An 18,619-nucleotide genomic window follows, 5' to 3' on the forward strand; every position below is an offset into this window, starting at 1 on the left:
TTGAAACATAGTAAAGATGTCCTTCAAGTTGTCAATTACATTACCCCATATCTTGTTGCGTGTGTAGTCTTTGCTATCAACTTCGTTCTCTTTCGTGATTCTAACTAGTAATTACAATTAGAAATTTCAAACATTGAATTAGTTAGTATGGTAGTATTAATAACGTTTTTGTTATAAATCTGTAATCTTAATATTGTAAAATATTTATCCACAAGAGAAAAGTCTTTCCATAGAATTAGAAAGAAACGAAGAGAAAACATTCTTAAAATTCAACGATCTGTGTTAACGTTTACGCGTAGGAAGAGGGATGACTATAAATACACCCATTACCACAAATGATACATGAACACGAACACGAACACCCTTGTGGCCGCCTTTTATTACGCCTTTTTCCACTCTCCGCTTTCCACCCTCTTTTTAAATTCAATATTATTTCTAATCCCTTCATTCCAACGCCCAAATCCACTCCTCCTATCAATCTACCGATTTTCGATCCTTAATTTCACGTTTCGTTTCTTTTGTTTCGATTTCGAGATTCCCTGTCTTTTGTTGCTTTGGTGATCACTAATTAATTTATTGGATGACAACCGGTGGCGCCACCCCCATATCCACCACCGGCAGTCCACGATTCGGGGGTGTATCAGCCCACCGCCGCCGTGGCTTGGAACAAACAAACGATGTCGCGGCGGCATCCACAGACTCCGACGCTGTCAACAACAACGTAATTGGAATGGGAATGGGACACCCCATTCATCTTCATCAACAGCAACAACAGCAACAGGAAAAACACCGGCATCAGAACATCAACGACTGTATAGCGGAAGCTGCCGTTGATTGTTTTCGTAGCTACACCGCCAACCACATCCAGGTTCACCATAACAGTAACAATAATAACGTCAACCGAAAAGGGTCGATTGAGGTTCGTAATTATGGAAAGCTAGGGAACAATCTCCGGCGCACGGTGCTCGGAATTCTCATTCTTCTGGTGGGTTTAAGTGTTTTTGTTAAGTTTTCATACATGGCCGTAACCAATGTGGCGGAGATGGAGGTGGAGGTGGTTGGGAGGAGAGCTTCCAACGCCCAAATGTTGATTTTGAGGGACTATAAACGCGATATAATCAAGGCTCAAAGAGCTTTAGCAGACATTGTTTCTTCAACATCTTCCATGCCCAAAAGGGTGTATGAGAAGTCCCTTTACAATCCTGTAAGCTTGCTTATTAACCTTTCAACTTAAACCATGTATAACAACAATCAACTAATTCTCTTATTATTATTTTTTTTAATTCAGTTAAAAAATTATTTGTCAATTTATTCATTAAATTGGGGCAAATATTATTTTTTCTGTATTGACATGGTTTTATTCAAAATATCAGTAACTAAATAATCCAAACAAAATAATTTGTTATATACCTTAAAGAAAATCAAAAAATGAAATTTTATTTTAAATTGAAAAACAAAAAGAGTATATATTTATATTTCCTGATTTATCTGTTGAACAAATGATTTATTGTAGTTCTGCTTTATATACAAAAATCAAAACACAATATAGTTCTTGGGTATAAAAATGCCATACGTAGAAAAGAAAAGACAATAAAAGAAGGTTAAAAAAGTCATTTGATATTATAAAGTAATAAATTTTCCGTTACCGATTGACCCATAAAATAAGTGATGGGCAGCCAACATATTCAATTGGTGGAATGTTTTGTCATTTGTGCGTTTGACAAAACACATAAACCAAACCGCGTGAAAACCCAGCCCACGTGTATCTTTTTGTTGACCGTTGGGCAGCTGTTTACTTAAAGTACCGTTTTACCCTCGTTCCATACCAGTTTCTACTTTTGAGTCTAAAAAAATCAAGGAACAAGCAGTCAAATAACAAATAGTATAGTAGCCATTTGTAACCTCATAAATACTTGCTATTGTGTTATTTAGATCTTATTTAAGCTTATATTTTAATTACTTGTATAAATAATTTATAAATTGTAACAACTTATTTTGTTTCTTTAGGCCCCAGAAATCTGGATGAAATCAAACAGCAGTCGCTATCATCAATGCATTGCTAGACCTCGGAATCAAAGCAGTAAGTCACGATTATTTTAGGCTTTTTAGTTGTAAACAAATTATAATTTTGTATATTTACATCCGACTAAAATAGATAAACTTATATTTATTTTCAGTGATAATTATTTATTAATTTCTGGAAAGATATTCTGATTTTTTATTTTACTTTTTAGAGAGCAGCTCCATAACAAACGGATATCTTCTCGTTCATGCCAACGGCGGATTGAACCAAATGAGGACAGGGGTGAGTTCTTATCCCTCCAACTTTATTATTTTTAAAATTCTTACATGTTACAATTTTTTCTATTTTTAGTAAGGGTTAAACCAATCTTAATTATTATTATATATCTCAGATATCTACTTTTAATAAAACCAACCTTATTTATAACGTCAGATATGTGACATGGTGGCTATCGCCAAGATGATGAATGCCACTCTCGTTCTCCCATCTCTTGATCATCAATCTTTTTGGACAGATCCCAGGTAAAATCTCGATCAACTTTTACTCTATCATTCAACTTTCAATCAGAGTAAATAACTCACTAATAAGTAACTGTCTAACTGATGTCACATTTCGTTTTTCTAGTGATTTTAAGGACATTTTTGATTGGAAACATTTCATCAATGATTTGAAAGATGATGTTCATATTGTCGAGTCTTTACCACCAGAATACGAAACTCAAAAGCCATTTGACAAGGCTCCAGTTTCGTGGTCAAAGGTATATATATACATCAATATTTGAAGCCATGATATAAAAATATATTAAAAAAATAATAATAATCTAAAGTTTTATAATGTTTTAATGATTTAGGCAAGTTACTATAGAGGGGAAATGAGACAATTATTACGAAAACACAAAGTGGTGAAATTTACTCATTCCGATTCAAGGCTGGTCAACAATGGTCTCCCGTCGTCTTATCAAAAGCTCAGATGCCGTGCAAATTACCAGGCTCTTCGTTACTCAGATGAGATCGAAAGCCTCGGTAAAAAACTCGTTGCTAGACTAAGAAGCGATGATGAACCCTATATCGCTTTACATTTAAGGTATCAAAAACCCCAAGTGATTAATTTAATTTGTAACATAAAGAATGAATGAATGAATGAATTCATGCGAATTTGCAGGTATGAGAAGGATATGCTTGCATTTACAGGCTGCAGCCATAACCTAACAACAGAAGAACATCAAGAACTTGAAACAATGAGATATAATGTGAAGCATTGGAAAGAAAAAGACATCAATGGCACAGAAAAGAGACAACAGGGAGGGTGTCCAATGTCACCAAGAGAAGCTGCTTTGTTCCTAAAAGCCATGGGGTACCCCACAAACACCAAAATCTACATAGTTGCTGGTGAAATCTACGGTAATAAAAGCATGGATGCCTTCAGAAGCGAGTACCCAAACGTCTTTTCACATTCTACCCTTGCAACCCCAGAAGAGTTAACCACCCTTAAACATTTTCAAAACCGGTTAGCCGCCCTCGACTACATCGTTGCACTTAAAAGCGATGTGTTTGCTTATTCATATGATGGGAACATGGCTAAGGCGGTTCAAGGGCACCGCCGGTTCGAGGGTTTCTTGAAAACGATTAGCCCTGACCGGTTAAACTTTGTCAGATTGATTGATCAGTTTGACAAAGGTGAGATTTCTTGGGAACTGTTTTGTTCCCAAGTAAAGCTCATTCATAAGGACAGGATCGGTGCACCTTACAAAAGGAGGCCTGGTCCGTCTCCGAAATTGGAAGAGAGTTTTTATGCCAACCCTTTTCCCGGGTGTATTTGTGGTGTTTCAAAGAAGAAAAGCAGTCATGTACTGCCCGAACAAAAACCGGGCAGTGGGAATTCGCTTCGGTCACCTAAATAATCATTTTTTGGTGTCGGTTGTACAGTAATTAACACGCGTATAGAGGGTAGCCCCGTGACATATGATTAAACGTTGAAATTTTTTGAAAAAACGTAGATTTTAGGAACAAGGCGAATACGGGTTTGGACAGAGATGAGTAGCTTATTTTTTTTTTTGCTTACGTTGTTTTACAATTTAAAAGGTATTAAGAGTATTGCACATTCATTTTGCTATTTTTTTCTTTTGCGAAACTTGTTCTACAATGTTGGGAACATAAAGAATTAAAGATGGTTTTAATTTGTTAATGAGAGAAAAAAGAAGGACACGATGCCATTAGGCTTAAGGACCAGTGTTAGGACGATGACTCGGGACCGGTTCTTTAATGCATCTCTTGTCATTGTTTTGCTACATGTCAAATGACATTGACCCCACGACAATGGACTAAACCAGGTACAGAGGTCCCTCCAAGAGTCTACCCATCCATCTTCATCTCTTTTGTTTTGGATTAGACTGTGACTAATATCAACTGCACAAAAATTACAGTATTTTGTCAAATCTAAAAAGATCAAATAACTGTATGACATGACAAAATATGACAATCTTATATGTTGCAACCGATGTGGTAATATAAAAAATTGTTGTTTTTTGTCCCGTACAAAAAAAAATGGAATATGAACCATTCCACGATAGTTTAGGTAATAATTTTTTCTCTAATTACTAAATTATTGACTTTTGTGTTAAAAAGATCACTATATTAACATTTTTATGCCACTCTGGATACTATGCTTACAGTTTTTATGCTAAGAAACACCCTAACTTGCAAAGAAATTAGTTTGTAACCCAAATTAACAAAAATATGAAATTGGTTGTCAATTAGAATTAGCCCATTTAAATAATGTAAAGTGCGTACTTTCCAGATCAGAAGCAGCACTTTGTATCTCTGGTTATCAAGTAAGAAACAAGTTACATGTTAAAGCTAATAAAACACAAAAAGCATTCACTATTCAAATGCCACTAAAACACTATCTTGGATTTCTTTATGTGATTTGAGGCCAACATCTCAATTAGATTCTTTTTTAAATGAAAAAAGAAAACAATATGCTACCAAAAAAAAACCCATCATCATCTTGTGCATAACATAATTAGAATTTAGAAACAAAACAAACACTAGATTCAGAAGATTTAATAACTGAAATTTAGTAACACGATAACAACAAACAGTTACAAGATCACCACAAGCAAAATCCATTTACAATTCACAAGAAATATGGAATAACATCTAAACAACTAGTGAAATGCTTCTTTCTTACCTATTGCTTCTCATTTGATGAGGATTTATTAAGAACCACATGTTTCATAGCATAATCTTCAGGGGCAATCGGCCGTCTTTTTGCAAATATTGTCCACATAAACATACCAATAAAGCTTCCTAATGCTCCTAATCCGATTCCAAGTATGAGGGCAGAAAGAATCCTCATAACACAATCACTTTTCTTATGAATCTTGATCTCATTTTCTTCCCTTTCTTTGAAAACCATAGGATCCAAAGGTTCAGAATGCATCCAATCTGGTGATTGCCTTGTTTTAAAGCTCCATGAATACAGATTACAGAGTTGTGAAGAGTTCCCATTTGATGAAGTTAACCCCACGAAAAAACCCTCATTTCCAGGCCAGATTTTAGCCAAATCAATTCGATGGAATAACAACGGGTCAACAGGACGGGTTTCACCATATCTATTCAATCTAACCTCCAATCGCCTTGAACTTGATTGGTAATCGATCCAAACTTGCAATCGATTACCACTTTTGAGTCCCAAATTGACGGAAGATAAGTTCATTGCTTTCAACGACACAAAACTAGATAAATCGATCCCGATATGATTCTCATTCATATCACCATACTTATCGTCCATCGATGTGTCAAATTCGACACTTAAGAACTTGAAATTATCCCCATTTGGCAACCCGAATGACCCATTATCGTCGAACAGATCCACGGGATACCCATCTGAAAACACAACAAAAGCTAAACCATCTCCATTTTTCGAGTCCGGCGAAATTGAAAACGAGAAGTATGTGGAGAGCGACACCAATTTCTCGGGGATTCCGCCATAGAACTTGATGGGGTTTTTGTAAATCACTCGACCAGCACTAGAAACTGATGGAGCAGTGAGTTGTAGAGAAGAACCATCGTTAACAGCTTTTGCATCACCATAAAGTGCAAGAACAGACTCAAAACTTGAATTCCAACCAAAATTCTTGAAAGAAAAAGACGAATTGGTGTCTGCGAGTAGGGATTCGAAGGAAAGGGTCAACAAAAAGAGGATTATGAAGTACCTTGAGCTGGGAAATGCGGCCATGCTTGTAAATGAAAATTTTTCTTGTTTCTGAACTTTAAAACGGAATATATGAAGAACCCATTGAGGAATTAATGCTAGGGTTTGAGGATTGAGGATGATAAACTTGTGGGGAATGGTAGAGAGAGAGAGAGAGAGAGAGAGAGAGAGAGATTGGAGGTTGTGAAAATTAAATATGGGGATTTATTTGAGTGGGTTCTGCTACTGCAGGGGTCTCTGATTCTCTCTCACTTTTTGTTCAGTGGTTGCTGACTTGGGAGTAGAAGAATAAAAGGGTGGTGGGGTGGAATCTTTTTACTACAATGTCCTCACCTTTCTTTTATTTACACTTTGCTACCTCCAATCTCACTTTCCTTTCATTTAAGACCACCTCCGAATTCGGCAAATCTTTAAAACATATCGAATCCTCTTTTTGTTTTTCTCTCTTTCTAAAAAAGAATAGAAATAAAGGTTGGCAGATGTTTAATTTAGTTCATAGATACAAAAGACAGAATTAATATTCAAAGGTAAAATATGTTTCTTATTTGAATGGTTAAAAGACAACATTTATATACAATATATTGGAATTAGTTGTAAAAGAATATCAAAGGTCATGGAGGGACAAAAGAATCTTCGTTGATTCTCATACCTTAGTTGTTGTAGTTGTTACGAAGATATGTATTTACATACATCTTTCTAATTCAATATGATAGTTCTTTACTTGGTTCATGTTATCATGTACATATACATATCTTTGGATGTGTATTTTCAGTTAAATATAGTGTAGTGTCTCAAAAAAAGAGATAACAACATTAATTAAGTGATCATCACTATATTCTAACTTTTTATACAAAAAAATATTTAATTTTTTATGTTCATAAAATACATATCACATATGATACAAGTACATAAAGTACCATCTATAGTTTTATCCTTATACCCATTGTATTTGTAGATCAAATGAATTTATTCACCATCAAATGTAAAAATTAAATTTAAAAAAAATATATATCTATAAACAGCAACTCTTTGTAAGTATTACCGTAAAATGAGTTGATTACAATAAAATTTACTTTACCGGGTTTTTTGTAAATACGGAAAGTGAAGTGGCATATGTGCAAAAACTGTAACTCTGTAGGGGACAGCTGTTACTAGGATACGTAGAATAAATTGAAAACTTTACTTTTTCCCTTTATTTCACGTGAATTTTCCATTTAAAATTGTTAATTGTTGTTGGAAGAAAACGAAAGGAGCACAAAAGAATATGTGGGTGGTCGGATGCATAGGTTTACTACACATGAAATTAACTAATTGTATTTTTCTTTTGAGTAAATTATACGAATAGCCCTCGTGTATTTGTCAAAAAATACATTTACTTTTTATTTTCAAAAACAAACTGGATGGTCATTCATAACATAAAATGTTGCATGGTTAGTCTCTAACAACGTGATCATATTATCCTTTTTATTTATTTTTTAAATTTCTAATTAGCTTTATCTATTAAGAAACATTTTAATTAAATTAGTGGGTCTCATTTAATTCCTCTCTCTTCATTTGACTCCAATTCTCACGGACCCTTTTCCATTGTCGTCCCCGTTAGGGTGGCCAACCCTTTTTTATATTGGTGATTTTAGTGTTATAAACATATTTTTGTGTAATTATTATTAATAATGAAATAGGTCGAACTCCATTTATTAACCGAGTTTGAAGGTGTGGGGTGCACACTTGGTGTAATAAATGTGAACTCAGGAATATGGGGGTCCGAAGGCAGTGCCCCTGGGTGCGGGGTTCCAAGAGGCTGCAACCCCTTGGCGGTGGTGTAGGTATCGATTGTGTCCAATAACTACCATGTTTTGGCGTCATATTTGGTTTAACCGATTCTAACCACTTTTTCCTCTAGTATAAGAACTTTTCTCTGGTTTCGGTAAAAGGGTTGAACATTCATATACTTGAACTTATATCATGATTTCTCTATCTCTCAAGAACACATCAAGCAAGGTATTTTGTGTTTTCAATCTGATTTAGGCTTGTAATTCAGATTGGTTTATTCTTAGATTATCCCACTTCTGAATTCATGTACCCCAGGTAAAAGGGATGAATTACAAATTTCAGAAAGTGTTTGATAAACACGATTCTTGAATCTATCTAAGTCTATATTTATTGTTATTTTGATCCCTTTATTTTCTAACATTTCATCGCCTTCAATCCAACTATACAAAACCCTCCCCAAAAAAGCTTCAAATTTGCAGACAATATGGAGATGGAGATGGCGAATATCGATCCAATAGGAATAGACGGAGTTTGTATGACCTAAAACGTCTGGCCACACATGAAAGTTGAAGCAACAATTATGTGATTCCAATCGCCGCCTCGATCTCGTCGATATGTACTCACCCCCTTATCCCTACGCCTGGATCGGGTGGTTACTCTTCAATGAACCTTCAACGATGGAAACCACCTCCTTATATCTATCTATCTATCTATTTATCTATCTATCTATCTATCTATCCATCTCTCTCTCTCTCTCTCTCTCTCTACGTCCGCCACCTTGGCACCATCATCACTGCGTTAACCCTAGGCACCTCTTATTTTTTCGACGAGAGGTAGTGGATCTGCACTCCGACGAAAGGCTAGTAGAGAAATAACCCTTTTACCATCTACTCCTTCCACAGCCAGGAAACCTGCAACTCTGGTTGTCTTCTCCTCCATGACCTTGGTTGTCTTCTCCTCCCTGACCTTCTAAATTACCTTTTAGATATGCACTCTGCAATGGTGGTTTCTTGTTGTCTGATTCGTTTAAATTATTTTGAACCTTAAAAGGGTCTTCATTAGAATGACTGGAATGAAGAAGAATCCCTACTGAAACAATACCAATCCATTCCACTTTTTGGATCTCATCAAAGTGTTCTAAACTATGCATGTTACTATCATTAGCAAACATAACAATTCCATATGGTTTCTCTTTTATCGCAACTCTAAATCGTTAAGAATTACATCTATTAAATTTTGATCTTGGATTTGAATTCAAAAATAATATGTTATGATAACCTTAAAGCTTACAATCATATCTTGGATTCCAACTTGTAACGAGCATTCCAGAAAATGGGCTATGTAAACATCCTAAAAGTTTAAGACTTGGTTCTGAAATTAATAAAGTAAATAAATGAAAGATGAACTAAATAAATAAATTATTATGGAATAATCATATCATTAATTGATATGCAGTTTAGAAATTTAGAAGTGAAAATTATAACATCTTAAAAGTTAAAGGGTCATTTGTGAGAATCGGGTGAGACCTAGGTTTGACAAGAGATTTTACCAACTTAATAACTTGGACTAAGTTTGTGAAGATTAGGATCGAGAGGTACCAATTTGGAATTTAATTAGAGATTCTAGTTAGTTTGGAGTTATTTTGAAAGAGCTTTTGTAAGGAAGGACCAAAAGTCGCAAGTTGGGAAAGTTTAAAGCTAGTTAATCGGTCTTCTCTCCCATTTTCTTGGAAAGAACGTGATTGAGAGAAATGGAGAGGGAAATGGCGATTTCTATGAAGCAAAGGAAGATTTAGAGTCATTGTTGAGGAATCAAGCTAGGAATTGAAGATATGAAGCAACATCAAACTTGAGAGGTATAATTTCTCATCCTCTAACTCTATATTTCGAATTCAAGGTTTGGGTAAATCCAAAATGTTGAAATTAGTTTGATTCCTTGATTCGGGTTTTGGTTTCTAACCTCCCCTGAGTTGTTTTGATGATCCCAATCTCAATCCAATCATCGCATTGATGGATTTGAGGATTTAGGTGAAAACCCTCATGAACCCTAGAAATTCAAATTGGGGACTTCATGTTTATATGTTAGATTGGTGTAACATCTTGATTTCCAGGTATTTCATTTTTTACCATTGATTTGAGTATGGTTTACAAATTTAGTCCCCATGGGAATTTTCATAAATTTTGGGCAATACTTGCATACGATGGGCGTACGTTTCGTACGCTGGGCATACGTGGCCAGGGTGTAAACCCTAAATTTTAGGGTTTGGACCTTATTTAAGCATCCTTATAGTCCCATACCATTCCTTAACTCCAGCCTCCATCCCTATTTTGAAACCCTAAAGTGTGTGAATGTGTTTTGAAGCTTGGAGAGTCATTTTGGTGCCATTTTGGTGCTCTTGGTGGTGAAGGAGGAACCTTGAAGTTGTGGTGCTTCACTCAAGACTTTGGATCCAACAACTTCTCTCTTTTTGCATCTTCTGGAGGTATAAAGCCCAACCTTGATGAATATTTCATTAAGATCTAGTTTTAGCTTAAAGTTGGCACCTTTTTGTCCCAAATATTGATCATGGTGAGTATGGCATACTCCAGGACCTTTGAGTTGTCCTTTAAGATGTTTTGGGGTGTGATGAGTCATAAAAATATGATCTTGGACATTAGTTTCTTTCTATGCATGATTTAGGTTGTCTTAATGGGTCAAGAAGCTAGGGTTTTTGATGTTGAGGTCTTATCAGCCATGTAAAACCGTAAAGTTGGAAACTTTATGGTTAAGAACACCTTTTAAGGGCTAGATCTGTATTTTGGACAAAAGAGCTTAAGGATTAAACTATTAATAGGTTGAATGGGTGGAAACCGCGTATGTTGGGCGTACCAAAGGGTATGTGTTGCGCATATGTGGTCAGCCCCTCGATGTTGGCCAACCATGTAGTATGCCCCGCGTACGTGTTGAGTACACCCAGCGTACTCACCAAGTTGACCTGGTTGTCTCGGTTAACTTTGACCTGGATTTTGACCAAAGTTTGACCTAGGGGTATTTTGGGTATTTGATCTGTATTTTAAGTTTCGGTAACTGTATTTATAAAGGTGAGTGGTAGAGTTGATTTCAGAGTTACGTGTTGTTTCAGCTTCTCATCTGTCTGTAAGGTGAGTTTTTTCAGTGTATCCATGGGTCGAATGCACCAATATCGGCCCATTGTTGTGTTATTTAGGATGATAGTTGTTATGTGGCTTATATGTGTTTGTATGATGGGTTGAAATAGACCCCAAGGTAGGGCCCATTATCATATGTTTGGGTTGAAATAGACCCCAGGGCGGGGCCAATTATCATACATTTGGGATGAAAGATACCCCAGGGCGAGGCCCTAGGTCGGGGGCCACATCTGTTGATCGGGTTGAAATACACCCGAGGGTGAGGCGCCAGGGCGAGGCCCATATATGTATATCGGGTTGGATTATACCCTAGGGATAAACCTATTTGTATGTTTTGGTATGTGGTACTTTGGGGAACTCACTAAGATTTGTGCTTACAGTTTATGTCCACTGGTTTCAGGTACTTCCGATTTGAAAGGGAATGGACCGGCGTGATGGCACATCATCCTCCCATCATGATTTCTGCATTTTGATATTATACTCTGATGTTTTAGATATTATATTTGGTGTTGGATTTTGAAACAATTAATGAATGAACTGATAGTCTTTCAATGAAAATTTTTATCACTATTTTTGGGCTTTTACAAGTTGGTATCAGAGCCTTGGTTTGAGGGATTCGGGCACACTTTCGGGTGTGTCAGAACTCAAACTGAGGAAATGATAATCTTTTTAAAGAAAAACAAAATTGAATCTCTAAAAATATTTTTACTAAGTAAAAAGGGTGTGATGCGTGCAATTAGTCGCGCTGAAGTATGTAGTTCCCAAAATTACCCATACATATATGTTATGATGCTTAATATGAGAATTGCATGCTAGCATAGGGCTAAGGATGCTTTCAAGAATCAAATGATAGAATTACCTGACTTGGGTGATGCCTTATATCCTAGGGGAATTTGATGTTATGTATTACTTGGAATTGATATTAGCTTAGTTAATTGCTAAGTGTATGATTTCAAAGTTATATACGACTAGAATCATATAGCCCTAGAATGATTTATTTGACCTTATTTCTTGTTCCTTGTTTGGTTGTGGACTTAGGGTGAAATCATCATTTGACAGTCTATATGATTCCATTTGTGTATAACTTGCATGCATAAGGCAACTAGCGGTGTTGATTGAGGTTCTCGATTTTGCGAGCGGTAGGAGTTGAGGATTCCTAGGAAAGCCTAGGACATGTATGTTGTTTAAAAAAGGATTGGTATATGGTTATAGTGTGGTGACTTAGAGGAATTAGGACGGCTCTTGAGGAAGGTACAGATGGGTGTGAGAGGTAGTATTGTGCCCATACTACTGGAAGCATAGGATATGTACGTGAGACAATGGCAGACCTGGAGACTCTAAGGAGAACTGTTTAGTGAGATTTTCCTCGAGTCTTATGTTGATTGTTGTTAAGTTTATGTTTCAATTTGAGTATGCTGATAACTACTCGAGGAGGTTCTGGCTCTTCAGGTACTGGCTCGGGCACAAAACCGATCGATAAGAGGCTACGTGAGTTCATTGCGGCTGAGGTCAGTTTTGTAAAAATCGGCCTACTCGGTCGAGTACTCGGGCGAGTACTCGGAATCGGCACTCCACCAAGGTGATTTTTGTGAACTCGGCAAAAAACTCGGATTAAGTCAAACTCGGTCAACCTCGGTCAATATCTCTCTAACTCGGGCCTACTCGGTCTTACTCGGTCCTACTCGATCAAACTCGGTCAAACTCGGTCAACTCGGTCAACTCGATCAAACTTGGTCAAAGGGTCAAAATTGTCATAAAAAGAGAAAAAAAATCAAGAATTTCAAGATTAATATGTATAATACACTTAATGATTTATTATTTAACACACACACATGTAATTATTACTATATATAAATATTAAATTTTCAGTAATTATTCACGAAGTGAGACAATTGTGAGTATTTCAGGTTTTATGTATTCACATGTATCTAATTTTGTTATATATTTCACTCAAATTATGATTTTAACTTATGATTTTGACATATAAAATTTTCTTAAAAATATTTCTACACGAATTACCGAATCCGAGTACTCCCTGTGTACTCCCGAGTACTCCCGCTTACTCGCTACTCGGTAGTCGGCCGAGCAGGTACCGAGTAGCGAGTTCTGCAACCTTGGCTGAGGTTACTCGCGGTATCTTAGATGCTACTCCTGTGATGTTCGATACCATCAAGGAGGGGATTATGGATTTGATGGATGAGAGGCTCATGTCTTTTCGAGCCGAGATTGTTGCGGGTCAGATAGGAGCTTGAACTCCCTCATTTTAGGAGTTCAAGGCATGTGGAGCTCCTGAGTTCTTTAGGGATAAGGACCCCATCGCTAGCCGACACTGGATCACTGACATGGAGAATGCTCAGAGGACGAGTTTTTGCCCTGAGGGGGAAAAGGTGGGATTTTCATCCTGCCTGTTGAGGGACTAAGCACAAGACTGGTGGGATGAGGTTGGCCGAGCTGTAGGGTCAGCGGCAGTGGCAATTATGACCTGGAAGGATTTTGTTTCGAGGTTCTAGAGGGAGTTTGCAAGAGCTATCAAGGTGAAGCAACTGGTGAGGGAGTTCCAGGACCTTCCACAGACTACTGAGACTGTGGCGGAGATTACCGCTAAATTCAGGGAGAAGGCTATGTTGGTTCCGCAGTACGCTGCAGATGAGGAGATGAAGAAGATGAGATACCGTGATATGTTGAGAGATGATATCAGGGAGTTTGTGAGCTTCTCGGGGTGCAAGACCCTGAATGCTATGATTGAGAAGGCCCGTGAGCAGGAGATCGAGTTGGATCTGCAGACGAAGCAAAAGTCGAAGCAGGTGCAAATAATGGTGGGCCATGCTAAGAGGCCCAAGACTTCCAATTCACGCACCAGAGGCCCGAGGGGCCGGAGCTGTTACAGTAAGTATGGCAAGCCGCACAGTAGGGCGTGTGGATTGGCAGATTCAGAATGTTTCAATTGTGGTCAGTCGGGCCACACGAGTAGGGACCGCCCCAGGAGTGCTCTGATTTGCTTCCATTGCAATCAGACTGGCCATAAAAATGTTGATTGTATGATATTGTCAGAAGGAGTAATGGTGGCGCCTGCGCCATCCACCTTGAGGATTACTGATGGCCTCCAAGGCAAGGCGGAGTGTAGCATTCCAACATCAGGTATTATTATTGCTTTTTATTTTATGAGAAAGTGCACAATTGGTCCCTTGAGAAGAAAAGCTTGCACTTTGGTCGTACGTTGGGCGTACTCTTAGGTACGTGCAACGTACTCATGTATTTTGGAATGCGGATAATCCACTACTATGTTGGGCGTATGTGTGGTACGTCGGGCGTACTAGCCCAGACTCCAAACCCTAATCTTAAGGTTTGCCCCTATTTAAGCAACAATATATCCCCAATTGATCATCCTTATCATCCACCCTTCCCTTCTCAAACCCTAATTCCAAGTTTGAGTTGCTCGTGTGAGTTTTGTGAGCTTATTGAGAGTTGTTGGTGCATTTTTTTAAGAAGGAGTCAAGAGAAGAAGGAGTGAGTGCTTGCAAGCTTGTAGATCCAGGAACCTTTCCTCATGGTGCATCATTTTCACGTATAAAGTTTATACCTTGATAAGTTTTCCATTAGATCTACTTGGTTGAAGTTTTATGAGCTTTTGTCCCCAAGATTGAACCTTTGTGAGTTTGGAGCACTCCAAGGAATAAATGTTGTCCTTTCATGCATTTTAGGACCTGTAGATTCATAAAAAAATGGTTGTTTGATCATTCCATTTGGCTCATGCATGAGTAAAGTTTCTTAGAGTGTGTTAGAAGTTAAAGATTGTTACATTGGGTCCTTCCTAGCCATGCAAAGCTTAAAGCCGATGACTTTATGGGTTAAGACATCTTAGAATAGTCATATATGACGTTAGGTTAGTTGTCTTAAGGGATTAAGACACAAAGATGGTGAAAGTAGAAGCAGACGGAGTACGTCCGACGTACTCCTGGCTATGCCCCGCATAGCCAGTTCTGCCCCTGATGGGTTCTGATTGCGTTGTAAGCCCCGCGTAAGGAAGTGTACACCCAGCGTACGCACTGGGCAGTTGACTTTTGTTGACTTTTGACTTTGGTCAAGATTTAGGGTTTTGGACCATGAGAAGGGCAAAATAGTATTTTTGCCCTTAGAGGATTTAGTTGTGGGATTTGGAATCGCGGGTTGAATTTTAGACCTTAATTATTAATTACGGTTAATTATTTTGTTGATTAGGCAGAGTCTAGTTCTGGCAGTTCTGGTGTGAGATTTAGTTATCGTCAGTATCAGGTGAGTCTCCTCACTTATTATCAACTGTTTGGTAGAATAGATGTATCTGTGATGACCAACTGGGTCTAGCTGTTATTATTATGTTATGTTTTTGTACATGACTAAGACTTTTGATAGTCTCCAGGGTTGCTGATAACCCATAAGACGTGTTGTTAACCCACTGGGACTGTTGATAGTCCCGAGGGTTGCTAATAACCCATAGTTATTTATTTATGTTGTGCTATATGTGGTATCTTGGGGAACTCACTAAGCTTCGTGCTTACAGTTGTTGATTTATATGTGGCAGGTACTTCTGAGGACCACGGGAAGGGGAATGTCTGATTGTACACACTCGCTAGAAGATTTACTACTGGGAAACCTTGATTTCTGGTAACTAATAATGAAACCTTGATTTCTGGTAACTAATAATGAAAAATTTTGGTCTATAATTTGTGGTGTTACAAATTGGTATCAGAGCCCTGGTTTGAGGGATTTGGATGAACCTCAGGGTGATTCCAAACTCAAACTAAGGATCTGTAAATTTTTATAACAACTTAACCGAGAAATGAAGATTTTACCGGAGAAAAACCTAGTGAAGCAGTGTGTACAATCGACCAGCGCTCGAGCGGTAGTTTCCCAAAATACCCCAATTTTTAATATGAGTAGTGCAGAGCTGATATTTTATGAGCCGAAAGAATTGCATGCTAGTTAGTGTTAGGCTAAGGAATCCTGCAGGAATGGTGTTATAATGCTGTCTGACATTTAGCCTAGGAGTTCATTCTTATGAGATTAAATCTGTCACTATTATTTGTTTAGTGAATGCTATATGATTGTAAATAGTTAGGATTTTATAGCCTTAGAATGCCTGATTTAACCTTTCTTCTTGTTCCTTGTTTGGTTGTGGATTTGAGGTATTATGTACAATTGGCATGCGTGGAGCAAATGGCGAGGACAACAGAAATCTTGTGAGGAAGAGCACTGCAGGAGAGCAGTCTAGAGTTAGTGTCTAGATGCTTAGTCATGGTTCTAAGGAACCAGCAGGGCGAGTCCATACCTGATTTGAGGAAGTAGGGTCCTTGTGACTTAGGGTCTTGAGGGGACGACTTGAGACAAATACGGGTAGTGTGGAAAGTAGTATTGGGCCCATACTACCAGAAGCATTGGATCCGTACGTGGCTCGAGGAGGAACCTCAAGGAACTAAGGAGCTTGTAGGAGTGTGTGGGTGTCGATATGTGCGCTTTAGCCTGATTTATGATGATTTTCTTGTGTGTTTCAGTATGGTGGTTACTCGCGGTTTAGGCTCCAGCGACCCCGAGAGGCCGAGTGCCAGCAATGATGAGATTTGCAGGACGTGTTTCAGTATGGTGCTTACCAGAGATGTTTGGGTCTGTCAAGACCATGCTAATTGAGACTTTAGACAAGCGCTATGATGCTTTCACTGAGGATGTTGTTATCGCAGCCACCGTAGTTGTTGTTGTTGCGAGACCACAAGGGGGTTACTCGTTGTGGTATCGAGAGTTCAACAACATGAAGCCACCCGAGTTTGATGGGACCCAGGATCCGGTTGCTTCTATGAGATGAATCTATGATGTTGAGGGATGTTTTTATATCAGCTCCTGTCCGAAGAATCTGAGGTTTCGCTTCACGTTGAACCTACTTCGCTTGGGAGCGAAGGACTGGTGGAAGTTTGTGACAACTGATTACACTATTGTAGAGCATACTGCAGTGACTTGGGAGTGGTTTACTGAGATGTTTAGGGATGAGTTTGTACCCGTGGTTGAGCGGGAAAGGTTGGCCCAAGAATTCCTATCTCTCAAGCAGAAGATAGAGACAATGACTGACATCACCATGATGTTTCATGAGAGGTCCTTATTTTTCCCTGAGTAGGTGTCCACGGAGCAGGCCCGTGTGAGTCAGTATTTGAGTATTCTGAGGAGAGATATCAATGAATTTGTGGCGAACACCACATATCGTACATTGGCTGAGCTGCAGACCAATTCCAGGAGGAGAGAGATTGAGCTGGAGACCCAGGCTAGAGAGGAGAGGGAGACTCAGCGGAGAGATAGGAGGCCAGTACAGTCGCAGTCGGCGACTAAGTGGCCCAAGCCCGCTGATCAGAGAGCAAAAGGCTAGAATGGCCGCACTTGCGGAAAGTGCAGAAAAGGACACGAGGGACCTTGTCGGACAGGATTGACTTGCTACATGTGTGGCAAGGAGGGGAATTTGGCTAGGGATTACCCCAAGGGATTTCAGCTTTGCTTCAATTGCAACCATACAGGTCACATGAGGGCGGAGTTTCCTCAGATTGCATTTAGGGCGGTTCAGACTCCGACCCCCGCGACCATGCGTATCACTGATGGCTGATAGGGGAAGGTCGAGGCACCGAGGGCTCGAGGGAGAGCATTTCAGTTGACAGAAGAGGAGGCCCGTGCAGCTCCAGATGTCATGGCTGGTATGTGTGCTTTATATTTTTGATGATTATTTATGTTGCTTATATTATATCATTGTGTAGGTACTTTTCTTGTGAATTATGTTCCTGTGCTTGTGTTGTTTGACTTGGGTGCGAGTCGATCGTTTGTGTCGTCGTCATTTTGTCGCGGTTTTATCATTACGCGAGAGACCTTGAGCAGGCCCTTGATAGTCTTGATACCTAATGAGCATCCAGTCTTTGCTACTGAAATTTACCGGGGTTATCTATTAGAGATCTTCAGCGTTGGTTATCCGATAGATCTTATCCTTGTCATGATAGGAGATGTTTGTGTAATCATGGGTATGGATTGGTTGAGCCGGTTTGGGGCTCTGATTGACTGTGAGCGTCAGTTGGTGATGGTTCGAGACCCTAGTAGGGGAGTGCTGACTATATACAGCGAGGGCACTAGGTCAGTATCAACTTTCTATTCTGTCGCTAGGGCAAGACATAGTTTGGAGCATGGGTGTATGGGTTATCTGGCATATGTAGTGGATACTAGGTTTGAGGAGAAGGGATCGACCTCTATTTCTGATGTTCTGTTGATACATAATTTCCCCAATGTTTTTCCCGAGGAGTTACTGGGTGTGCCTCCTGCGAGGCTAGTAAAGTTTCGGATCGATTTGATTATGGGTGCGGCGTCGATCGCCAAGGCACCGTACCGCCTTGCACCTCCTGAGATGCAGGAGTTATCCTCTCAGTTGCAGAAGCTATTAGGAAAATGGTTTATTCGGCCGAGCAGTTCT

The 18,619-nt window shown here is 38.8% G+C and overlaps 2 protein-coding genes across 2 annotated transcripts; one reads left to right on the top strand and one right to left on the bottom strand.

Moving 5' to 3' along the window:
* The first annotated feature begins 337 nt into the window (after positions 1–337).
* On the top strand, positions 338–4,137 carry LOC145133422 (O-fucosyltransferase 28-like). The gene is made up of 7 exons (XM_079068361.1): positions 338–1,204; positions 2,008–2,080; positions 2,235–2,305; positions 2,456–2,544; positions 2,648–2,780; positions 2,874–3,106; positions 3,185–4,137. The coding sequence occupies exons 1-7, from the start codon at positions 581–583 to the stop codon at positions 3,921–3,923; spliced, it is 1,962 nt and encodes a 653-aa protein (XP_078924487.1). The 5' UTR covers positions 338–580; the 3' UTR covers positions 3,924–4,137.
* A 43-nt stretch (positions 4,138–4,180) lies between these two features.
* LOC145133423 (L-type lectin-domain containing receptor kinase VIII.1-like) lies at positions 4,181–6,512 on the bottom strand. Its single transcript, XM_079068362.1, has 2 exons — positions 5,213–6,512; positions 4,181–4,428 (listed from the first exon to the last, which is right to left on the bottom strand). Exon 1 carries the CDS (start codon positions 6,260–6,262, stop codon positions 5,213–5,215), a length of 1,050 nt encoding a protein of 349 aa, XP_078924488.1. The 5' UTR covers positions 6,263–6,512; the 3' UTR covers positions 4,181–4,428.
* Positions 6,513–18,619: the final 12,107 nt, after the last annotated feature.

Source organism: Lactuca virosa, chromosome 8 (genome assembly GCF_052849685.1).
Source record: "Lactuca virosa cultivar CGN04683 chromosome 8, Lactuca_virosa_CGN04683_v6, whole genome shotgun sequence".
In the NCBI taxonomy this organism is placed as follows: Eukaryota; Viridiplantae; Streptophyta; class Magnoliopsida; order Asterales; family Asteraceae; genus Lactuca; species Lactuca virosa.

Excerpts from the sequence above, each read along its gene's own strand:
- LOC145133422 (XM_079068361.1), top strand. The coding sequence starts at position 581 with ATGACAACCGGTGGCGCCACCCCCATATCCACCACCGGCAGTCCACGA. Across the intron at positions 2,781-2,873 it reads CTCCAGTTTCGTGGTCAAAG|GCAAGTTACTATAGAGGGGA; the intron begins GTATATATATAC and ends TTAATGATTTAG. Across the intron at positions 3,107-3,184 it reads TATATCGCTTTACATTTAAG|GTATGAGAAGGATATGCTTG; the intron begins GTATCAAAAACC and ends GCGAATTTGCAG.
- LOC145133423 (XM_079068362.1), bottom strand. The coding sequence starts at position 6,262 with ATGGCCGCATTTCCCAGCTCAAGGTACTTCATAATCCTCTTTTTGTTG.